We start from the raw sequence: 19,388 nt of genomic DNA, 5'->3' as shown, positions 1-19,388 counted from the left end.
CCGGACTGCGCGAACGAAATCAGGCGATGCATCAAGTCCATGAACGTATTAGTCGCCCGGGACTTGAATTTACTCCTCGACCGACACCACTCGTTGCTCCACTTCTATTCCCCGGAGGACCAAGGTGTAGTCCACGTACCGGTTTATCTCCGCCTGTGCAAGTCGTCGCATGTCAGGTTCCCAACTTGCATCAGTGAATATTAGTCTACGGATCCAATCAAACCTCCGCCAGCAAGCCCTCCACCGCAGCTCGATACCAGCTAGCCACGTCCAACACGATCAGCATGTCGTGGTGTTGTCCATGAGGTCGTCGATAAAAGCCCCAGCTGAGAAGAAATCCGTGACGGCTTTGAGCGGTTCAAGGTCCCCATCAGGGTAAAACATGACGGTGAAGAGTTCTCCACACGTCGCATATGCGCGGTTCTGCAACACGCCCCACTGCCGCTGCTAGCTTGTTTACAGAGCGGGTTCAGTTTTGCTTGGAATATTCGTACAGCTGGGAATATGCAGGATGACGCCGGCTGGACCATCGGAACATAAGCACTGATGCGGAATTTGATTTGTATGTTCGATCCTGGGTGTCATGATATTGATTTCCTCCAACGACATTGTCAGGGGAAACGCGGGTGTCTTTGTCCTATAAAGTTGAATAATAAAGACACAACCTGTGAAAGGCAAGGTCAAGATATATCCTAAGGGGAAGGGGGGATGATTTTGGAGCTACAGGCTTACAACAAGCCTCCAGTCTACAAAACCCATACTGGGGGTATCTAAAGGTGGATAGAGTATGCATCATCATTAAGATATGAATGATGCCCAGATCACGTCATACTTGGGAAGAGTCAAATTAATAGATATGCTCTTTGTGCGCTGCTAATGCCTAGTGATCTCAGATACTCTATACTACAATATAGGGGTTCAGCACGGAGATCCAGAGGGTATTGGATATGAACTCTCGAGATTCTTCTACGGTGCTAGATTTATTGATATTTGGGTATACCTTGAATTTGTTACGTCGCTTGATGCAAACAGGTTTAAATACATATATACTCTACAAAAATCTACATATGCGGTTTGAAGATCAAGTTGTCAATCAGTCTCACAGGGACTTTCCCATCGCCCAGGCCACAGTCTTCTCCCAATGTCGATTCCTCGAGGGGTGTCATCTTGATGGCGCCACTGAGGATTGCTCCCTTGGACGGATCCACCACATCCAACTCATCCATACTGTCCGGGTCGGCAAGAGAGATGTAGTGGACCTCGTAGAGCGCCCGTTGGGACGGCGCCAAAGCCTGCTGCTCGGAGAGAACCTGGGACGTCACGCGGTTGGCCGCATCGAGAATATCACTGCGGCTGTATTTCCCCGAGTTGTACACCTCTTCTGCAGCCTTCATGGCATTGAAAAGCACCAGTCCCACAGCCCTCCGTCTCTTCCCGAGGTACACATTCCTCGAACTCATGGCTAGACCGTCGTTTTCGCGAACGGTGTCACCAATTAGGATGTCCGTGTCGATATGGAAGTCCTTCACCATTCGTTTGATAACAACTGTCTGCTGCACGTCCTTCTGACCAAAGTAGGCACGGTCGGCAGTCACGATATTGAATAGTTTCATACACACCGTCGCAACACCACGGAAAAACACTGGTCGGGACGCGCCCTCTAGTTTCCTCGAGATCGGCATGATCGTGACAAATGATCCATCTCCGTCGACCTCCGAGCTGGGCGGTAATATCGGGTACATCACCTTGGACGTCGGAGCCAGTACAGCCGTGACTCGGCCCGTGTGAGCGCCCTGAGCAGCTAGTTCGGTGTTCAATTGCTCGATTTTCGCCACATCGCTATCCCAGGTCCGTGGGTAGCTGGAAAGATCTTCGTTGACGCCGAATTGGGTGGGGTTGACGTAGATACTGACGATGACGTCTGTGTTCTCCGCCGCAGCTTGTCGCATCAACGAGAGATGGCCCTCATGCAAGGCTCCCATGGTCGGGACAAAGCCGAGAGTTTTCCTGTCCAGCAGGAGCTGTCGACGCCATTGTCGGAGAGGGGGGACATCCCGGAAGACCTGGAATGAGTGCTGGCTGGAACGCATGGTGGTTTTTAGCAATGAGACGGAGGCTGTGGGAGAAGAGAAAAGGTTAGATTGAGATCAATTGACTGGTTAATTGGGTTGATATGACTTGGGTCGAGGTGAAGCCAACAGAGTCTTACTTGAGAACGCCCTCATCCAGCGAAACATCTCCGAAAATCCCCTGGATAATTAAAAGGGCAAAGGAAGAACAGTAGTCACGTTATTTTGTCACCGTCGGTCAACCTCTTCTGTCCCACAGTGGAGCCAATCACCTAGGTGACAGCGACAGCAACAGCGATAGGGACAGAGCAGGACTTCAAGCGGAGAAATCCCTCGTAGACATGAGCCAATACGTGATGGACTGATTACCTCTGCTGGAGCGTGCTGGAGTCTGCAGCATGGACGGACCTGGTCCCCTCCAACATTGTCGATCGTACGTAAGGGTTTCATGGCATAACAATACCATTCAGGCACCAATACCTCATCATACCGTACACCATACGCTTTGCCGTACCAAGCTGTTCCCAGAAGGCGGTCAGCGTGACGCCCGAGGTATTTCTGGGGAAAAGCCGCGGAGGGACCATAATATTTTGTTGGGAAAGTCAATCACACCAGGGTCTGCTTCCCCTCAGTTGGCAGCCCTGCAGGGTTCCTGACTCTATGTTCTCCGTACTCCCTCCTCCGTCGATGGCCCTCGGTTACCGCGTTGTCTGACCTGCGCCTGCTCTCTTATTTCCCTCCCGCCCTCCTCCTTTCTCTGTCCGACGCCGCCTCTGACACAATGCCGTTGCGAAAGGCTCCCGTCGAACAGTTCCCCCCGGATCTGGAGATTGTGGGCGACAAGCTCACCATCCATCCTAGTGGTTTCACCGGGGGACCAGGATCTCAAAATGATCAGATCACCGAGCGCAATCTTGTCCATCATATGGCGCGTTTTCGTGCGAACCCGTTTGACTTCCTTCGCGAGGTCAGTTTGTATATGTCCGGGACTGGGTGGCGCGCCTACGACAATGTAATTGGGCAGCCAATATACTATAACGGTTTCTCGGAGAGGATGAAGTCACACATTTTTGCGAGTCCCTTGTTGCAGGGGAAAATTAAGGAATTGGCCGAGCTGCGGCTGTCGGTCGAAGAAAAGGAAGGACTATTAGAGATCAGACAGGGGCCTTTAGACAAGCGGCGAACGCAACGTCGGAATGAACTCGAGACCAGTCTCAAAGAGGTGGTGGACTCGATACTAGACAACATGATCTGCAAGATGGAAAGCAAGCGGTTTATTCGCGGCGCGTATTATCTCTCTACACAGCTTCTTACTCGTGCCTATCACCAAGGTCAGTTGATTCAATTGAGAATGCTGAGCGAGGCGCGGGCTCCTTGTACTAACTGAAATTCACACACTAGGTATCCATGTCTCTAGTGAGGAAGTCCTACGTTTAAGATCGGTCGCTGAGGAGGCGTCCCAGAAGAAGCAATCCATTGTCTTCCTGCCATGCCACAAGTCCCATGTGGACTATGTTTCTCTTCAGCTTATTTGTTATCGCTTGGGAATTGGGCTTCCGGTGGTTGTTGCGGGCGACAACCTCAACATCCCCCTGTTGGGACCGTTCCTCCAACATGCAGGTATGACGGACCGCATAGACAGCTGATGGGATTTTGCTAATCGACTCAGGGGCCATGTGGATCCGCAGAAGCTTCGGAAATGATCCGTTATATAATACAGTTGTGCAAGCGTATATCGACACCTTGCTGCAGCAAGGTTTCAACTTCGAATGTTTCATCGAGGGAGGAAGATCCCGCACCGGGAAGCTTTTGTCCCCAAAGTTTGGCATTCTCAGCTTCATTCTGGACAGCGTGTTATCGGGCCGTGTCGATGACACGATTATATGCCCCGTTAGCACACAGTATGACAAGGTCATTGAGACTGAGTACGTCACCCACCGAGGGCCATCGCCTACCAGCATATCGCTAACACTGCGAAGGTCCTATATCAGTGAGCTACTTGGTCAGCCCAAGCGCAAAGAGAACCTAGCAGATTTTCTTTCCTCATCTTCCGTGTTGTCTCTAAAACTAGGGCGGGTTGATGTTCGGTTCCACAAACCATGGAGTCTGAAGGAATTCATCGCTCAGCAGCTGACCCGGTTACCCAATCAGTTCGATCTCAATAATGGAACACAACTTAACCAAGCAGAAAGGGGCCGGATTCTACGGACAATGGGTTACAGGGTGCTCTCCGACATCAACAACGTGTCCGTCATGATGCCCACCGCTCTAGTAGGCACAGTGTTGTTGACGCTTCGTGGACGAGGAGTTGGCAAAGGAGAGCTGGTCCGACGAGTTGACTGGCTCTGCGAACGCGTGCGTGCCAAAGGAGGCAGGGTAGCGCATTTCTACAGACACCCAACCGATGTGGTCGTTGACCGCGCAATCGAGGTCTTAGGACACAATATTGTAGGCGAGATAGCCGGTCTGGTCGAGCCGACATATTACGCTGTAGATCGCTTCCAGCTGTCCTTTTACCGCAACATGACGATACATTTGTTCATCACCGAGGCGTTAGTATCCGCAGCCATGTACACTCGGATCAAGCAGGGGGGTGGTCCTTCATTCCAACGGATGTCCTACTCGGATCTGCTGAATCAAGTTTCATTCCTTTCACAGGTGCAGTCCCCCATGGCTGTTGTGTGATATCTGCTAATTCCGCGCAGCTTTTCCGTGGCGAGTTTATCTTCCCTCCTGAGGGGTTGACCACCAACTTAGAGCGAACCCTCCAGGGGCTGGAGAAAGATGGTGTGATCACGGTGACCCGGGAATCCTCTGGTGTCCCGACTTTCGTGGAGCTTAGTGAATCCGAACGCATATGTGGGCGCGAGAACTACGATTTCTACTGTTTCCTGGTCTGGCCGTTCATCGAAGCCTCATGGCTTGGCACGGTGTCTCTCCTCGGACTTACTCCACCCCTCCATGGACCGAAGGACGTCTGGATTGACCTGAAAAAGGCCCAAGACAGTGCACAACTCGTACGTTTCCCGTGACTAATCAATACTTGATTTAGTTACTAATCTTCGGATCTACCCAGTTGGGCAAAACCCTATACCATCAAGGGGATCTATCGTACTTCGAAGCCGTCAACAAAGAGACGCTGAAGAATTCATATCAACGGTTCGCAGAGGAAGGTATTATCCTTGTGGTCAAGGGCAAAGAACCCCGGGCCTCGCCCGTGATGCGAATCGCACCCGAATGGACGCCGGAGCGAGACCCCGCAAGCGGCAAGCTGTTGGCTCGAGGACGTCTTTGGGACTTTACCGAACTCATCGCCCAGTCCCGACGTGAAGGGTGAGTCTCCTGTCTCTATATGCTTCTCGTCCAGTATAATACTTACTTACGATGTAAAGAAAAAACCGTCGCGACGGAGCCACCGTGTCCTCGCGCGTTCTGACCATGTCCGACGCCGTTGGGCGTATCTTGTTTCAGAGCGCGGCGAGCCCTAATCCCGAGGACAGCGTGGATGTATCGCCACGACAGACGCGCAGAAAGGATCTCACGACGCCTTCCAAACTATAGTCTCTTAATGTATGTTTTAGCATGGAGGACTTGATATGGGTGGCTGTGGTGTTGCTGATAAATAAATACCCCTCTCTTTGGTTGATGTGATTATTTCTTCTTGTGCTGTACATTAATGTATGTGTTTCCCTTATCTAATACATAGATAGTGGGGATTCCTGTAGTTAGTTCAGGTGAGTCACCAATTTTAGGACTTCTATTCTAGTCTTTTGTCTATCTAGAGAATAGAAATTATTCTGGCGCTATACTATTCTTTAGGTACTCCACTCGCCTTCTAGGCAAAATATCCAGTCTACTTTTAAATCATTTGCTTGAGGTCTAGAAGGCACAGCCAAGACCTATACATCTTGTGAATATGCTGTCATCCCTACTCTCAACCCATGTTTTTTCGAAACTCATATTGATCGTATTTCGTGAATATATTTGGCTTGCTTTCCTAAAGTACCCATGACCCAAGGAACAATAAAATCTATGTAAGCACGTTCGAAAATCTCAAGGTCAGGTTCGTGGTCTCGCTTTAGACCAATATTATGGATCTGTTGCCATGTTATGGTCTACGCCGTAGCAGACGTTTGATGTGCTCATTCATAGAGCCTGATGAACGTCCTCTTCAAGTTCCTCTTCCATGTCTTGCTTAATGATATGCTTTTGGATATCCAGGATTCATATGTTCCTGTCAGCATACCAGAAGATTTGCCTAGCTAACTAGTTTAGCCTATGGAATTTATTGGTAGTTTCTTTGGCGAATCTAGTCGATGATATTCCGAAGTCCTTGTAGAAATTCAACTTCGTCACAGTCCTATCTGCTGTATCTCGAACAGTCTTTGTACACAATCGAACATGACCTGTTGTCATGTGGTTGACTTTTTTTTTTTTTTTTTTAGCAAGGAAGCCAGAAACTGGGGAGGATGCAATCGATAAAGTAGACATCTGCGAGGTATAACTACTCTTCCGAGATTTATGTTGATCGATAAAGATCTCCCGACCTAGAATCCTGAGATGTCAATATAAAAGTACACATGATAATACTAAATTAGTGATCACAAAGTGAAACTGGTGCCTTTGTGGCCGAACCGTAACTTTCATATTCATATGAGGGAAGTGTATCGGGATAGAGCCAGCCGCGTCACTTTCTGTTCTCTTCTAAATTTGTAATTTGTCAACTTTACTTTCACTTCTGTTGAATGTCTAGAACAAGGCAGAGGGAAAACGCAACTCAAAGCAAACGAACGCGGGAGATACTCTCTTGAAACAACTAGGGAAGAGAAGTTTGAATCTAGGCAGGCTAACTATGGTGTCAAATCGAAGCCAGTACTTCGACGAAGCATTATAAAAGGAGGGATATGGAGCAATCAATTATCAGTAAAATTCCACAGCACTAAGAAGGGTACTAGCGCTAGTTAGGCAAGATAAATTCTTCTGATATTTGTCAATTGGAAAGTCATGGCATGGCTGGGTAGAGGTAATTTATACCAGCGACTAATCGCGCTAGTTAAGCGAGGCTAAAGTATGTTTACATTGTTGGCACGATAAGGACTCATAAGCTACTGTTGATGACTCTTCTCTTGTTGCTAATTGCCATAGAGTTGTGTGTGAAGCAGAACATTGTAGTTGTACATGTACATATTTATAATAGTGGAGCCACCGTCTCGAGAATCCCATTTCACCAATAAAAAGGCCTATATATTTAGCTGGCTTGGCATACATTCCTGATTGGGCTCTGGCATTATCAAGTTGGTGCCAGATTGCTAAGGCGAAAACAATCTCTTTGTGTCTATCTTTAATATTTTCTTCGTCCTTAGTAGGAATGACACAAATGTTAAAGTATGCAGGTCATGATCGTTATCAATGGTGTATTCGATCAAGATGGCATCCTTCCATCCTTGATCTTCTGTTCTTGAGATGGTACCATTGCTGGACTGGTGGGAATCATGCCCGGAGCGTCCCATCTGGCTCGGGGCTTGCCCTGAGTTCATCACTGGCATTGGCTGATAGCTGCTACAGACTGACTAGGGTATGGATTTCTTCGAGTGACATGGGGATTGGCGGTATGGTAGAATCGTTCCTGACTGGGATTTTTGCAAGAAGCTTGATTCATCTTTGGAAGGTTCCTCCATTGATAGTTGTGTGGAATCTCAAGTCATTCCTTACTGTGTAGTACATTCTGCTCCTTATCCTAAAATACATTCCCGGCATGTGCTGAGAGTGGACGTGGATTCTATGATCGTGCGGCTAGCTCAAGCACAATTCTTCGAAAAGGAAGTTGGAGACTGGTCCATTGCGCAGGAGTAAAACACTCCCAACTGGGTGTCAAAAGAGCCCTCCGAATCGAGGGATACACGAGATCAGCAGAAAGTGAAATCTGGTGAGCTGTAGATGGCATGTCATATCGTCCCATTGTCTTGGCTAGCGTATAATAGATGATATCCATTCAGTCCGGATCGTTTACGGATCAGCTATGAATATCCAGCGTATAGGCCAACATACTAATGAGTTGGCAGTATTCAGAGGTGTATACTTCAGTACCACTGTGGTAGTGAAAGAGGAGCATCGTGGATGGTGATGACGAATGCCCCGACCTTGGCTGGTGTAGTTTGTTGCAGTAGCTTCAATTGCTAATCTGGCCTTGATGCCAAGTGCACCAATCAAACCGTCGGATGGGCCCAACCTGCATGTCTCTGGGACTCAAGGGTCGGAGCTTACGTCAATCGGACTAGGGTGCATCCCGCTTTAAACCTTTTCTGTATGTCTTATCTCTTCTTATCGGTAACGGTATCGAATCAATACAGGAAAGTTACACAGCCTTTTATAGTTTGTCAATTTGATGGTGTGCTTTTATTTTACTTTAATTAAAAAAAAAAAAAAATTATCACTCTGACTGATGGCAGTCTAGAATGGCTCTTAAATTCGGACGCATATCCCAACTAGGAAAGGTGCCCAATCGTCCAGGAATAGGTGGCTATATATAACTAAGCTAGTGGCAACATAGACTTGAGAGGGCCCGCCTCGTGATCTAGCCCTGCAATACTACTGGTATTGTTCACTTGTAGGTGGAAGTATTTAGAGAGCATGTACACTATAGTTGCACCTCATGTCCTATCGCAAAAGGAAGGTCACATTGCACAAAGTTAATGACTCACCTGGAAGTAACTAAACCACAAAGTACTATTAATGAACTGAAGTAGCTATTTGTCATGCCTGGTCAAGCTTGCGTGGAATATTGAGGATGGACTCGAACCAGTAAAGAAGATGCTCTACGTATGTACTCTGTAGTCGGGGCTTCAATCCGCGAAGGTGAGATAATAGGCATCATACTCGTAGGCCCTTGATCTCCAAGGTGCAAACCTATTAACCCAACTGAGCCAAGCCAATGTCACCATATCATTTCCCGTAATTGGGCCGTAATACACGTAATTAAGATAAAACCAGACCCTTCCATTAGTTTCGCGCTTTCCCCGATGCGGCAAAATACATGCCTTAGGCTGGCCGCCGTCGCGTCCATCCTGTCGCCATCCGTTGCCGTCCGTCTTATCGTTTCAATCTGTCACTTTTTTTCTCCTCCGCTTCCTCCTCTTCCTCTCCCCTCCACCTCCGCATCTACCCCGTTCAGAGAAGGTACCGTACTGTCGAACTGTTGATAAGGTTCCTCACGGTGCTTTCATTTGCCCCCATCTTCTCCCGTGCTTGTCTTATGTTGCTCCCAGAGCAAGGCCATTCGTTTATTCCCAACCACCCTCCTCGTCACGACGAGGTACCCCCCCTGGCACTTAGTTGTTCTTCTCTCACCTTCACAACTTAAGAAACGACTACGGTGTCGAGGCTGGCAATTGATTAACCCGATCGTTTCCTCTCCATTCGTTCAATTCATACTTGCCCGGTAGTGGCCATGATTATCGCCCAAATTTTCTAATCATAATCTTTAATACTTTTTCCAATGGGCAAATGTAACAATCTCCCTGGTCGCTTCCTCACAAGGTCAATAGATGCTGACGACTTATTTCGCCGTGAGCAGGGCATTATGGCGTCGTCCTGGATGCAGGATCGTCTGTGAGTGGCGTGGAATCTACTATCTCGCTCGTCTCTAACAGCTGCTACAGGGGACTCGTGCGCATGTTTATCGCTGGCTAAACAACGATGCTGCGCGGAAGGAGTCTAATGCGAAGCATCTAAAATCGTTGCCAGTGATCAAAATGAAATCTCACTGGACGAAAAAGATCCACCCAGGTATATCCCAAACACAGCGATGAAGCAGGATCATGTACCAGTTTCTGATAGATCTCTCTCCTGTAGGAGTGTCTTCGTTTGCCAATCGACCTGAAGAAGTTGGACCTCAACACCTCGCAGAACTCCTGGAACATGCGCGCGAAATTGTGCCAGACGAGGCTATCAAAGAGACCCCGATCTTTCTCCTCGCAACTGCCGGAATGCGACTACTTGGTGACGTGGAACGAAAATTGTTATTAGATCAGATCTGCTCCTACGCTCACGCAAATTACGATTTTTTGTTGCCCGACTGCAATGTTCACATTCAAGTGATTCCAGGGGTAACTGAAGGTCTGTATGGCTGGGTTGCGACTAACTACCTGTTGGGAAGTTTCGATGCCCCTGAAAAGCACGATCATGGAAAGGGTCACCATACATATGGTTTCTTGGACATGGGAGGCGCATCGGCGCAGATTGCATTCGCTCCCAATGCCACCGAAGCCAAGAAACACGCGAATGATTTGACGCTGCTGCGCCTGCGCAATGTTGATGGGTCGACCCAGGAGCACAGGGTTTTTGTTACGTCTTGGCTTGAGTTTGGAGTTCACCAGGCTCGACGACGCTACCTCGAATCCATCCAAGCAGCTAGTGGGGTCGATACTATTAAGGAACTCCCCGATCCTTGTCTTCCGGCTGGGCTTCGAACCACTCTCGATGGCCAGCCTCTCGCGGCAGGAGACTCGAACAGCAAGTACCTGCTGGGGACCGGGAAATTTGAAGAATGCCTTCGACAAACATATCCATTGCTAGACAAGGATGCACCCTGCCTGGACCAACCTTGCCTCCTACACGGAATACATGTGCCTGCCATTGACTTTGACGTGAACCATTTTATCGGTATTAGTGAATACTGGCATACGACTCATGACATCTTTGAAATGGGACATAAAGACAAATCTTACGACTTCAACACGTACCAGGATCGTGTGCTGGCGTTCTGCTCCCAAGACTGGGACACGATAGAAAGTGGCATACGTCAACATAAGTGGGGAAAGAAACTTGATTTGGATAAAGCCCATGCACTTTGCTTCAAGGCTTCCTGGATCATCAATGTGCTACACGATGGTATTGGTATCCCTCGCGTGGGGCTGGAGGATACGACGGGATCTGGTCACAACGGGACCGAGGAGGTGCTTACTCATGTTGAGAACAAGGGCTACCTTGATCCTTTTCAAGCCGTGAATAAGATAGACTCCACCGAAGTTAGCTGGACCTTGGGGAAGATTGTTCTCTACGCATCTTCCCAAGTTCCTGTTGAAGTGGAGGAAGTCCTCCCTGTTGGATTTGGCAGCAATGTTGCTGGTGTTCCGAATGATTTCCAGTATCCCAGCGCCGAGCTTTTACCAGGCCCTCAGGGGCCTCATACTAGCTCCTGGCATGATGCCATCTTCAATGAACATTCTTCCAGCAGAGCCCCAGGGTTCGTTTTGTTCTTGCTTATTATCGCCATGGCAGCATTTTTCCTCTGTGGGCGAAACCGCCGCGTGCGTGTCTACCATAAAATTAGCAGTTGCTTCCGCGGGGGCGGACCGTCACACCCGAACCATCCTAAGAGGCGGAAGCTTTTTGGTGGCAAGTTGCCTTTCTTTGGCTCAAGGAGCCCTTCATATGAGCGTGTTCTGGAAGACGGTGCCCATGAGTTTGATCTAGGTTTCCCGCATTCTGGTCGAAGCTCTCTGGACGACAGCCGTTCTTCTGATGCTGGTTCTGCTAGTTTCATGCCACCAAAACGAGCAGCAAGTTGGGGCAGTAGCACGCCTAACCTGAAGTTTGGTCTAGACAATTCTTCATCCGGGACCATCGGGCTGGGGATTATCGCCGGCTCCGGTGTGACTGCGATGGACCGTGCCGGTCTGGTTGTAAGGACTGAAAGCCGGGATCACCTAGCGCCGATAGCATTAGGGCCTACAACAAACGGACGGCGCTCAAGGGCTGGCAGTCCATCTAGGTCCCATCCGCATAGGTCGCCTATCACGACCCCACTGACACAAGATTAATGCTGTAAAACGATCACGTTCGCTGTTTATTTTGCCCTTTGCATATTTTATAGGAGTTTTTGTCATTTTGGCGTCGGCAGGGGAGAAAGCTGCCATCATGTCAGGATTACGAGGGCCTATTCAATGGCGGCGATTTTTATTACACTTCTCAGTGTGCTCTGGAGCACATGACTTCTGTTGCTTCTTTATTGTTTCCATTGGAGCGGTTTGAGGGTATTGTACGTTATACCTAATGATGTTGTATGTATTAATGGACCTCGACGCTTAGCTAGCCGAAGATCAATCTTAGGCATATTCTGCTAGTCATGCCTATATATATTGATTCAATCCTTACATTTCCGAGTATTGTTGACGGCCTATTCTTAAATTAAGTACTTGGATGCTGAATTGCTGGCCTTGATATCACGTGGTTATATTTGCTGACTCATCTCTCACCGCCCTGGCAAAATTTTGGGAGAATTGCGACTACCGATTTGGCCTGCGCAAAGGCGCTTCGTTTCATATGTCTTCTTGTCTGTTGTCGTTGATCACTTATTTTTGATCTGTCTTCCCGGGCTTTCCGTGCCGCCCGCATTTTGTCTCTCTTTTCTTTGCATGATACCCTGATAGAGAAAAACATTCTTCACGAACCACCGCCATGCGATTGACCGTCGAACTTATCCAGAATTCCCTGTCGTACATCAATCCATTGAAGGATCGTGAATTAGATCTCCGAGGTGCGTTCTACATATGGACCTGAAAAGGATAGATACTACACTTCTGAGATGAGCTGGATTGATATCAATTTGTATTTTGCGTCGTATAGGACACAAGATACCCGCGATTGAGAACCTGGGTATTGCCAAGGTAGGACAGTCGCTGGTTTTCGTCTCGCAGCTGGAGAAATCCCAGACTTATCGAACGACAGGAACAAGATGCAATCGATTTCACAGATAACAACATCTCCTCTCTGGGGAATTTCCCTTTCTTCCCCCGCCTCCATACTCTTCTCCTCGCGCGCAATCGAATCAAACATATCCAGCCCTCGCTGGCATCCTCCATTCCGAACCTGAACACATTGGTGTTGACATCGAACCATATGATGGAGCTGGCGGATTTGGATCCCTTGCGCAACCTCACGAAGCTGACCCATCTGGTGTTGATAGAGAATCCTATTACGAGAAAAGAGGTATGTATCTTCCCGTTTGCGCATTTATTCTATGCGGAGATTCCCAAGTGAGGGGGTACTGTGCTAACGTTCCCCAGCACTACCGGTCCTGGGTCATCTGGCGAATTCCCAGTGTTCGGTTTCTCGACTATCAGAAAGTGAAAGACGCCGAGCGCGAAAAGGCCAAGGAATTATTTGGAACCGCCGAGGAACCGTCGGCTCTTGCGTCCAAGATTGTTGGTATCAAGTCACGTACCTTTGACATTCCAACTGGAGGTCCTGCAGACCGGACACCCGCCGACAAAGCCGTTAGGGTCAAGTTGACCGAGCAGGAGAGGAAGCGAGTTGAAAAGATGATCCGGGAGGCCAAGAGTTTACAAGAGATCTCGAGGTTAGAGAAGGAGCTGAATGAGGGTCGGATACCTGGTGGTGCATTTGGTGTGGGCTACGATGATGAGGCCGACAAGATGCAATTGTAATATATCAAACAGGTTAGGTGTGATAGTTGAAAGATGTGTCATGGGACAGGTTACTAAGAGTTTAATTAAAGAGAAGCTTTGTATGACGGGGTTATTAGGTGTTTGGCTTTTTTTAATCAATGTGCACTGAATGAATGGATCCGCATATGCATGCCTTTTTATATTTCTTACTGGCCGTTTTATAATAGCATGGCAACTAGACCTGCCGTATCTCTTCAGCCAACCCGAAGGAAATCATAAATACTCGACGGTGGCACTAGATCATTCCTAGTCAACCAATCACCATAGATGGCAAAACAATTCATTGGTGGCATATCTTAGTCCTAGGGGAATGAAAAGCAGCCGTGGGCTTGATAAGACTCCAAATACATGGCGAGATCTTGGTAGGTATGTTAGAGAGGTGTTCACTGCGCAAGAAGCACGCCGATTTGTGTTGGGCTTTACGCTCTATAGATCTATAATCGACTCTGGGAGTTTGATCGCGTAGGTAGCGTCATCCCCTTTCGAAGTTAATATGGAGCTCTGAAATGTATCTCTACGATTTTGGGGTTCCTGCTGATTAATTGACGAACAACTTGGCTTTGATCCCATTATTTTGATCTCTGAAAATGGAGTGAAATTCAACATGATCCGTCGCGATGGCGAATGGAACAATTGGTCCTTGATGAACTTTTGAAATCATAATCATGCGTGGCTGTCAGAAAGTCAAAGTGAATGAGAAAGTGGATGATACAAAGGAAAATATCCGTCGTAGGACTGATATGGCAAAGGTAATAAACTGGAGCTAAGGTCGCCCTCAAGCGATCGAGGCGAGAGATAATAAAACTCTAGTTGGAGATCATTCCCTTTCGGACTTGAGTGTAACCATCAGTACCACTGGGGACTTTAAATGACTCTCCATACTCGTCACAAATCCCAAATGGCGTGCATCGTTTGTGGCCGAGGGCATTACCCAACTACTGCTTGAGCAGATGCACAACAACCCCAATTGGTGGGCGCCAGCCAGGCCGTCCAACTTACCACCAGACAATGAGGATGGAGCTTGGATCCCGAAGAAGGGGCGTGTATAGACAGTCTAAGTCCAAAACTGGATAGACGTCCATAGTATCAATCATGTGTTTTCGCTTAGCACCTCTGATTCTTCAGTTGTGATTTGAAGGAGATTTTTTTTATCTGAAGATAGATTCCTCTATCGCTGCCTTTTCCTTCGCGATCCTCCAGGAAAATGACCCGGCGTAGCTTGTTACCGTACCCGATCACATGATGACCGTTTTCACCACTCGCCCGCTTTTCGCCAACACACCGACTTTTTGCACACATTTCAGAAGGCTACAACACCATCAATATGGACTCAATTGAAAAAGCGCTTGCAGATATAGAATCCCTGAAACCAGGAGAAAAAATAAATTATACAAAATTAGCTGAAAAGCATGGGGTTAACCGGTCAACCCTGTCAAGACACCACCGCGGTATACAGAGCCATTTACAAGAGCATCATGAAAATCAGTCTCTCCTCAACAACCAACAGTCAAAAGAGCTTATTAAATTAATAAATACTCTTACTGAACGTGGCCTTCCACCATCCCATTCAATGCTACGAAATTTCGCCAAGGAAATTACTGGAATCAAGCCTGGAAAGTCATGGCCGTACCGCTTTTTAAAGAGACATAATAATAAGCTTGTTACTCACTATACTACCGGCACTTGATTCCTCACGCAAGCGGGCTGATTCGGCATATAAATATGCACTATATTTTGAACTTATGGCCCGAAAGATTGAGGAATATGGGATTAAGCCTGGAGATATGTACAACATAGATGAGAAAGGTTTTCTTATTGGAGTGCTGTTAAAAGGCAAAAGAATCTTTTCACGACGCCGGTATGAGCAGGAAGGGCTTAAACAACGACTTCAAGATGGAAATAGAGAGTGGATTACTACAATTGCCTGTATTTGCGCCGATGGGACATCTCTATACCTGGTCTAATTTACCAGGCTGTGTCTGGACATATTCAAGATACATGGCTTAGGTATTTTAATCCTAATAACCACCACTGCTTCTTACATCATCACCAAGTGGCTGGACAAATGATGAGCTGGGATACGCATGGTTAACAACTATATTTGACCGCGAAACAAAAGCCAAGGCAAGAAGAGTTGGCGGCTTCTAATTCTTGATGGCACAGCTCCCATATCTCTATGAAGTTTATTAACTTCTGTGATAAGAATAAAATCTTTTGGCTATTTACCCACCTCATTCAACACACAGTCTTCAGCCACTTATTTGGTCTTTTTGGTCCTCTTTCCCAGGCATACAGTAACAAATGGAAGAATTTATGCATGAATGTCAAGGATGGAGCCATCTTTAAAGCGGACTTTTTTAGACTTTTTGGCCAAGTTGGAACAAGGCTTTTCGTCAATCGAAAATATTAACAGTTCATGGAAAAAAGTTGGTTTACATCCTTGGGATCCGGAGATTGTTTTGGCACGCTTTACCAAAAAAGAAGATGAAAGACCTTCATCTAGTGAGTCATCACAATCTATTTTAAAGGCAGAAGACTGGCGTCGTATTGAAAAGCTTCTTAAGCAAGTGGTTTCTGATGTTTATGACCAGAGGGTCCGGAAATTAAATAATACCATGATGCATCATTCTACCGAGAATATTCTTCTTAAACTACAACTTACGGGCGTCAAAAACGCCCTACAGAATGAGAAGAAGAAGCGAAAGCGTGGCAAACCTTTACAACTTTAACTTCAGGCCCCCGTAGGATGGCAATGCAATCTTCTACAGTCCTAATAAGGTTCAACAAGCCCGTAATGCTCAGGCTGAGAAGGAAGAAGCTCAACGCCTTGCTAGAGCTGCTAAAGAGGAAGATAAGATACGTCGGCAGCAGGAGAAGGAAGAGAAACAATGCTTGATTGAAGAACGAAAGAGAATAAGGGCTTTTAATAAGAGTGTGCGGATGCAGGAAGCAGAGGAAAAAAGACACCGGAAAGAAGAGGAGAAGGCCGCAAAACAAGCTGCTATACAGCTTCAAAATGACATCAAACAAGCCAATAAGGATAAGAAGAAGGCTATAGGGCCGGCTACAGCAAAGGAAAAGGAAGATATTGATATGAAAAATGTGCAAGAAGTGGAAGAGACACCTATTACTGTAAATAGGCGTGGAAGGCAAATACGGCTTCCTGAGCGATTCCGCGACACCAAAAATTAGCTACATAGCTTCTTTATATACTTTATTCTACTCCACCAAAAAATATACTTATTTTATCATTTCGTTGTGGCTGTATGGCTTCATCTCTGCATTTGTGGTTAACCCAAAAAATCGGGCGAGTGGTGAAAACGGTCATCATGTGATCGGGTACGGTATACCGCGGCACCAATAGCTGATAATGCGGTGTAAAATACTTCCTTGTAACCTGCTCAAAATCTGCTTCGTAATCACATTAACTTTCTTTGCGTTGGCCAGTTTCTGATCATCGCTGTAATTCCACCAGCCAAAGTCTGTTGGTCCGATCTCCTTTCCAGGGCCGTCGTAGTGAATACATATAAAAAAAATAAGACCCGAAAGAAGGATTCCAGGTCATGCCAGAATGAATGTTTCTCCCCTAGACGTAGCCCTATGGTCATGAATGCCCTAGTTCCAGTCTTGCGTCTTGCACCGGAGGTATGCTCTCTCATTTCCTTGATGGCAAGGTCAAGGTCTATTAGAAAAGCTGACGACGAGTAATTGTTGTCTTCTTCGTTGATCATAGGGTCGCCATAACAAGTAATACATGGCACTCGGGAATAATGAAAACATGTTGTTTTACCTTCTACACACTGCTTTACCGTTTTGATGAGGACAGCGCTAGAGCTCGCTTTGTAGATCGGTCTCCCATAATCACGTACACAACCCACGGAGGTGCACGAGGTTTTGTAGAGTCAGATCATCGGTCCGAATTGGCGAGCTCAGCATGTCGTCTTGCTTGACGGCAGCAAAAATTCCGTGTAGCTCGAGCACCTTTTCTTGCCGACTATGCTGACCCTCTTCGAGACGTACATTCGAGCTGATATTATTCAAACCCTCCGGAAAGTGAAATGTTTCATGGCTTCTAGCTTGGAACAATATATCATACATTTTCTCCGTGAAACTGGGAAGACCCATCATGTGTTGCTGGCAGAGAGAACGTGCAAAAAGTCGAATCATGGGCCTGATAGACGTTGAACTCTCCCCTTGGTGCAAACTGCAAACTGCAAACTACCATTCCCATGCCTAGAATACTCGACTGGAGCTGCGATGCCATGAGTACCGAAATACCATTGCAGCGAATATATCATAGAGAATGCTCTCGGTGTTCAGTTGCGTAGGAAGTGGGATGAAGTGGCTGGCGATCAGTGCACTAGGTGCATAGATGCAGTCTAGTAAATGGCCAAAGAAGTGGTTGACCGACAATCCCAAAGTTTCGAGAGTCTGTACTTAGCCGGAGCCCAGTGAGTTCTGGCAAGAAGTTTGTATCTGACGATATTGTGCTAAAACCCTGGAGATCGCGAAGTAGTAATATTTTTCTGTTGTTAGTAGTACCGATGCTTATATGAATATCTGATCACACTTTTAATAGCAATAGCATAATAATCTAGCTAATAATTATTAATTTTGCATCAATTAAATCAAGTGATCTAAACCCGCAATTCCGACCCATCAGATAAGATGGCTGGCTATCCACACGTGCCCGCAGCATCATAATCATTCGAGCCATCCCCGTCAATTCATCCACTTCTCTCTTAACAAACCACAAACCCATCCACGAAATACAGACACCAAAGTTGCTTCCCGAACCTGTAGCCGACGAATCACTATAGCGTTCCATGTCACCCTTCCCTTCCACACCTCAACACCCACATCCGCATCAACAATGACCCAACAACAAGCACAACGACAAGCACCAGCACCCTGGCGCACCCTCTTCAGCACCCATCTCTCCCAAAACTCTACCACATCATTTACCCTCTCCACAGTCGCCTACGATGCAGCGAACCGCCCCGTCCCGCGCTCGCGCACCTGCGAATTCCGCGGCTTCTTTCCCAATCCCGCTCTCCATCCTACCGCCCTTGAAGCCCTGAACACCCAAGCAGACGGGCCGAACCCCGCCTTCTACGAGAGTGATTATCTCTCGCTGACGACGGATGTGCGTATGGATAAGACGCATCAGATTGGTGAGTCGGGGGGTCTCGTCGAGGGGGTGTTCTGGTTAGCAGATGTGAGACAGCAGTGGAGGATAAAGGGCGTTGCGTTCGTGGTGGGAGATCCGGACGGTGGTGAGTTGGAGAATAATTCTAGGAATGAGATTCTGAAGGGGATGCGATGTGGAGAATTGGGACAGGAGGGTAAGGAGGAGGATGGGAAGAGGTGGAGTTGGGATAGGCTGGTGACGAGCTATTTTGCGAATCATTCGCCTGTTATGAGAGGTAGGTTCTTTCTCTCTTTATTATTTACTCTTTCTTTGTCTGACTTTTTTGGTCTTTGAATTTTTTTTGTTTGCTGAATGATGCAGGGTCTTTTAAAAATCCTCCGCCTGGTCAGCCTAGGGCTCAGTGTCCGACAGATCCAAATCTAAAGCTGGGTCAGAAGGTAGATGATTTGCATGATCCAGTGGCACGGCGTAATTTCCGAGTTGTGGTTATTCGTCCTGAAGAGCTGGAGCGGTTGGATATTGACAATTTGGAACGACAACGGTGGACGCTGGTGGGTGATGAACAATGGGAAGAGGTGGAATTATGGCCGTGACGTGAGACGTGAATGATGTTTTATTTTTTTTTGTGAATAGATGTTGTAGATTTATTGTTTCTGTATACGGGACAATATGCACCATTGTGCTTGAGACTTGTTTTGG

At 47.2% G+C, this 19,388-nt stretch overlaps 6 protein-coding genes across 6 annotated transcripts; 5 read left to right on the top strand and 1 right to left on the bottom strand.

Moving 5' to 3' along the window:
* Nucleotides 1-1,061: 1,061 nt before the first annotated feature.
* PAN6 (pantoate--beta-alanine ligase PAN6) lies at nucleotides 1,062-2,090 on the bottom strand (the record flags this gene model as incomplete). The annotated part of the gene is made up of 1 exon (XM_033566051.1): nucleotides 1,062-2,090. The coding sequence occupies one exon, from the start codon at nucleotides 2,088-2,090 to the stop codon at nucleotides 1,062-1,064; it is 1,029 nt and encodes a 342-aa protein (XP_033431808.1).
* Nucleotides 2,091-2,850: 760 nt separating this feature from the next.
* On the top strand, nucleotides 2,851-5,630 carry ATNIH1004_001350 (lysophospholipid acyltransferase family protein; the record flags this gene model as incomplete). Its single annotated transcript, XM_033566050.1, has 6 exons — nucleotides 2,851-3,400; nucleotides 3,471-3,689; nucleotides 3,739-4,709; nucleotides 4,775-5,086; nucleotides 5,146-5,402; nucleotides 5,462-5,630. 6 exons carry the CDS (start codon nucleotides 2,851-2,853, stop codon nucleotides 5,628-5,630), a joined length of 2,478 nt encoding a protein of 825 aa, XP_033431807.1.
* A 3,934-nt stretch (nucleotides 5,631-9,564) lies between these two features.
* YND1 (putative nucleoside diphosphatase (Ynd1)) lies at nucleotides 9,565-11,890 on the top strand (the record flags this gene model as incomplete). Its single annotated transcript, XM_033566049.1, has 4 exons — nucleotides 9,565-9,574; nucleotides 9,643-9,677; nucleotides 9,728-9,854; nucleotides 9,921-11,890. 4 exons carry the CDS (start codon nucleotides 9,565-9,567, stop codon nucleotides 11,888-11,890), a joined length of 2,142 nt encoding a protein of 713 aa, XP_033431806.1.
* Nucleotides 11,891-12,527: 637 nt separating this feature from the next.
* lea1 (U2 snRNP complex subunit LEA1) lies at nucleotides 12,528-13,516 on the top strand (the record flags this gene model as incomplete). Its single annotated transcript, XM_033566048.1, has 4 exons — nucleotides 12,528-12,606; nucleotides 12,696-12,736; nucleotides 12,798-13,058; nucleotides 13,136-13,516. 4 exons carry the CDS (start codon nucleotides 12,528-12,530, stop codon nucleotides 13,514-13,516), a joined length of 762 nt encoding a protein of 253 aa, XP_033431805.1.
* A 2,505-nt stretch (nucleotides 13,517-16,021) lies between these two features.
* ATNIH1004_001347 (uncharacterized protein) lies at nucleotides 16,022-16,729 on the top strand (the record flags this gene model as incomplete). Its single annotated transcript, XM_033566047.1, has 2 exons — nucleotides 16,022-16,039; nucleotides 16,283-16,729. The coding sequence occupies 2 exons, from the start codon at nucleotides 16,022-16,024 to the stop codon at nucleotides 16,727-16,729; spliced, it is 465 nt and encodes a 154-aa protein (XP_033431804.1).
* A 1,681-nt stretch (nucleotides 16,730-18,410) lies between these two features.
* Nucleotides 18,411-19,282, top strand: ATNIH1004_001346 (uncharacterized protein; the record flags this gene model as incomplete). Its single annotated transcript, XM_033566046.1, has 2 exons — nucleotides 18,411-18,963; nucleotides 19,050-19,282. 2 exons carry the CDS (start codon nucleotides 18,411-18,413, stop codon nucleotides 19,280-19,282), a joined length of 786 nt encoding a protein of 261 aa, XP_033431803.1.
* Between the last annotated feature and the right edge of the window lie 106 nt (nucleotides 19,283-19,388).

Source organism: Aspergillus tanneri, assembly GCF_003426965.1.
Source record: "Aspergillus tanneri strain NIH1004 chromosome Unknown AapTan_2_pilon_pilon_pilon, whole genome shotgun sequence".
NCBI classification, from domain to species: Eukaryota; Fungi; Ascomycota; class Eurotiomycetes; order Eurotiales; family Aspergillaceae; genus Aspergillus; species Aspergillus tanneri.
Note: the sequence above shows the minus strand (reverse complement) of the source record. Positions and strands in the feature narration are given on the sequence as shown.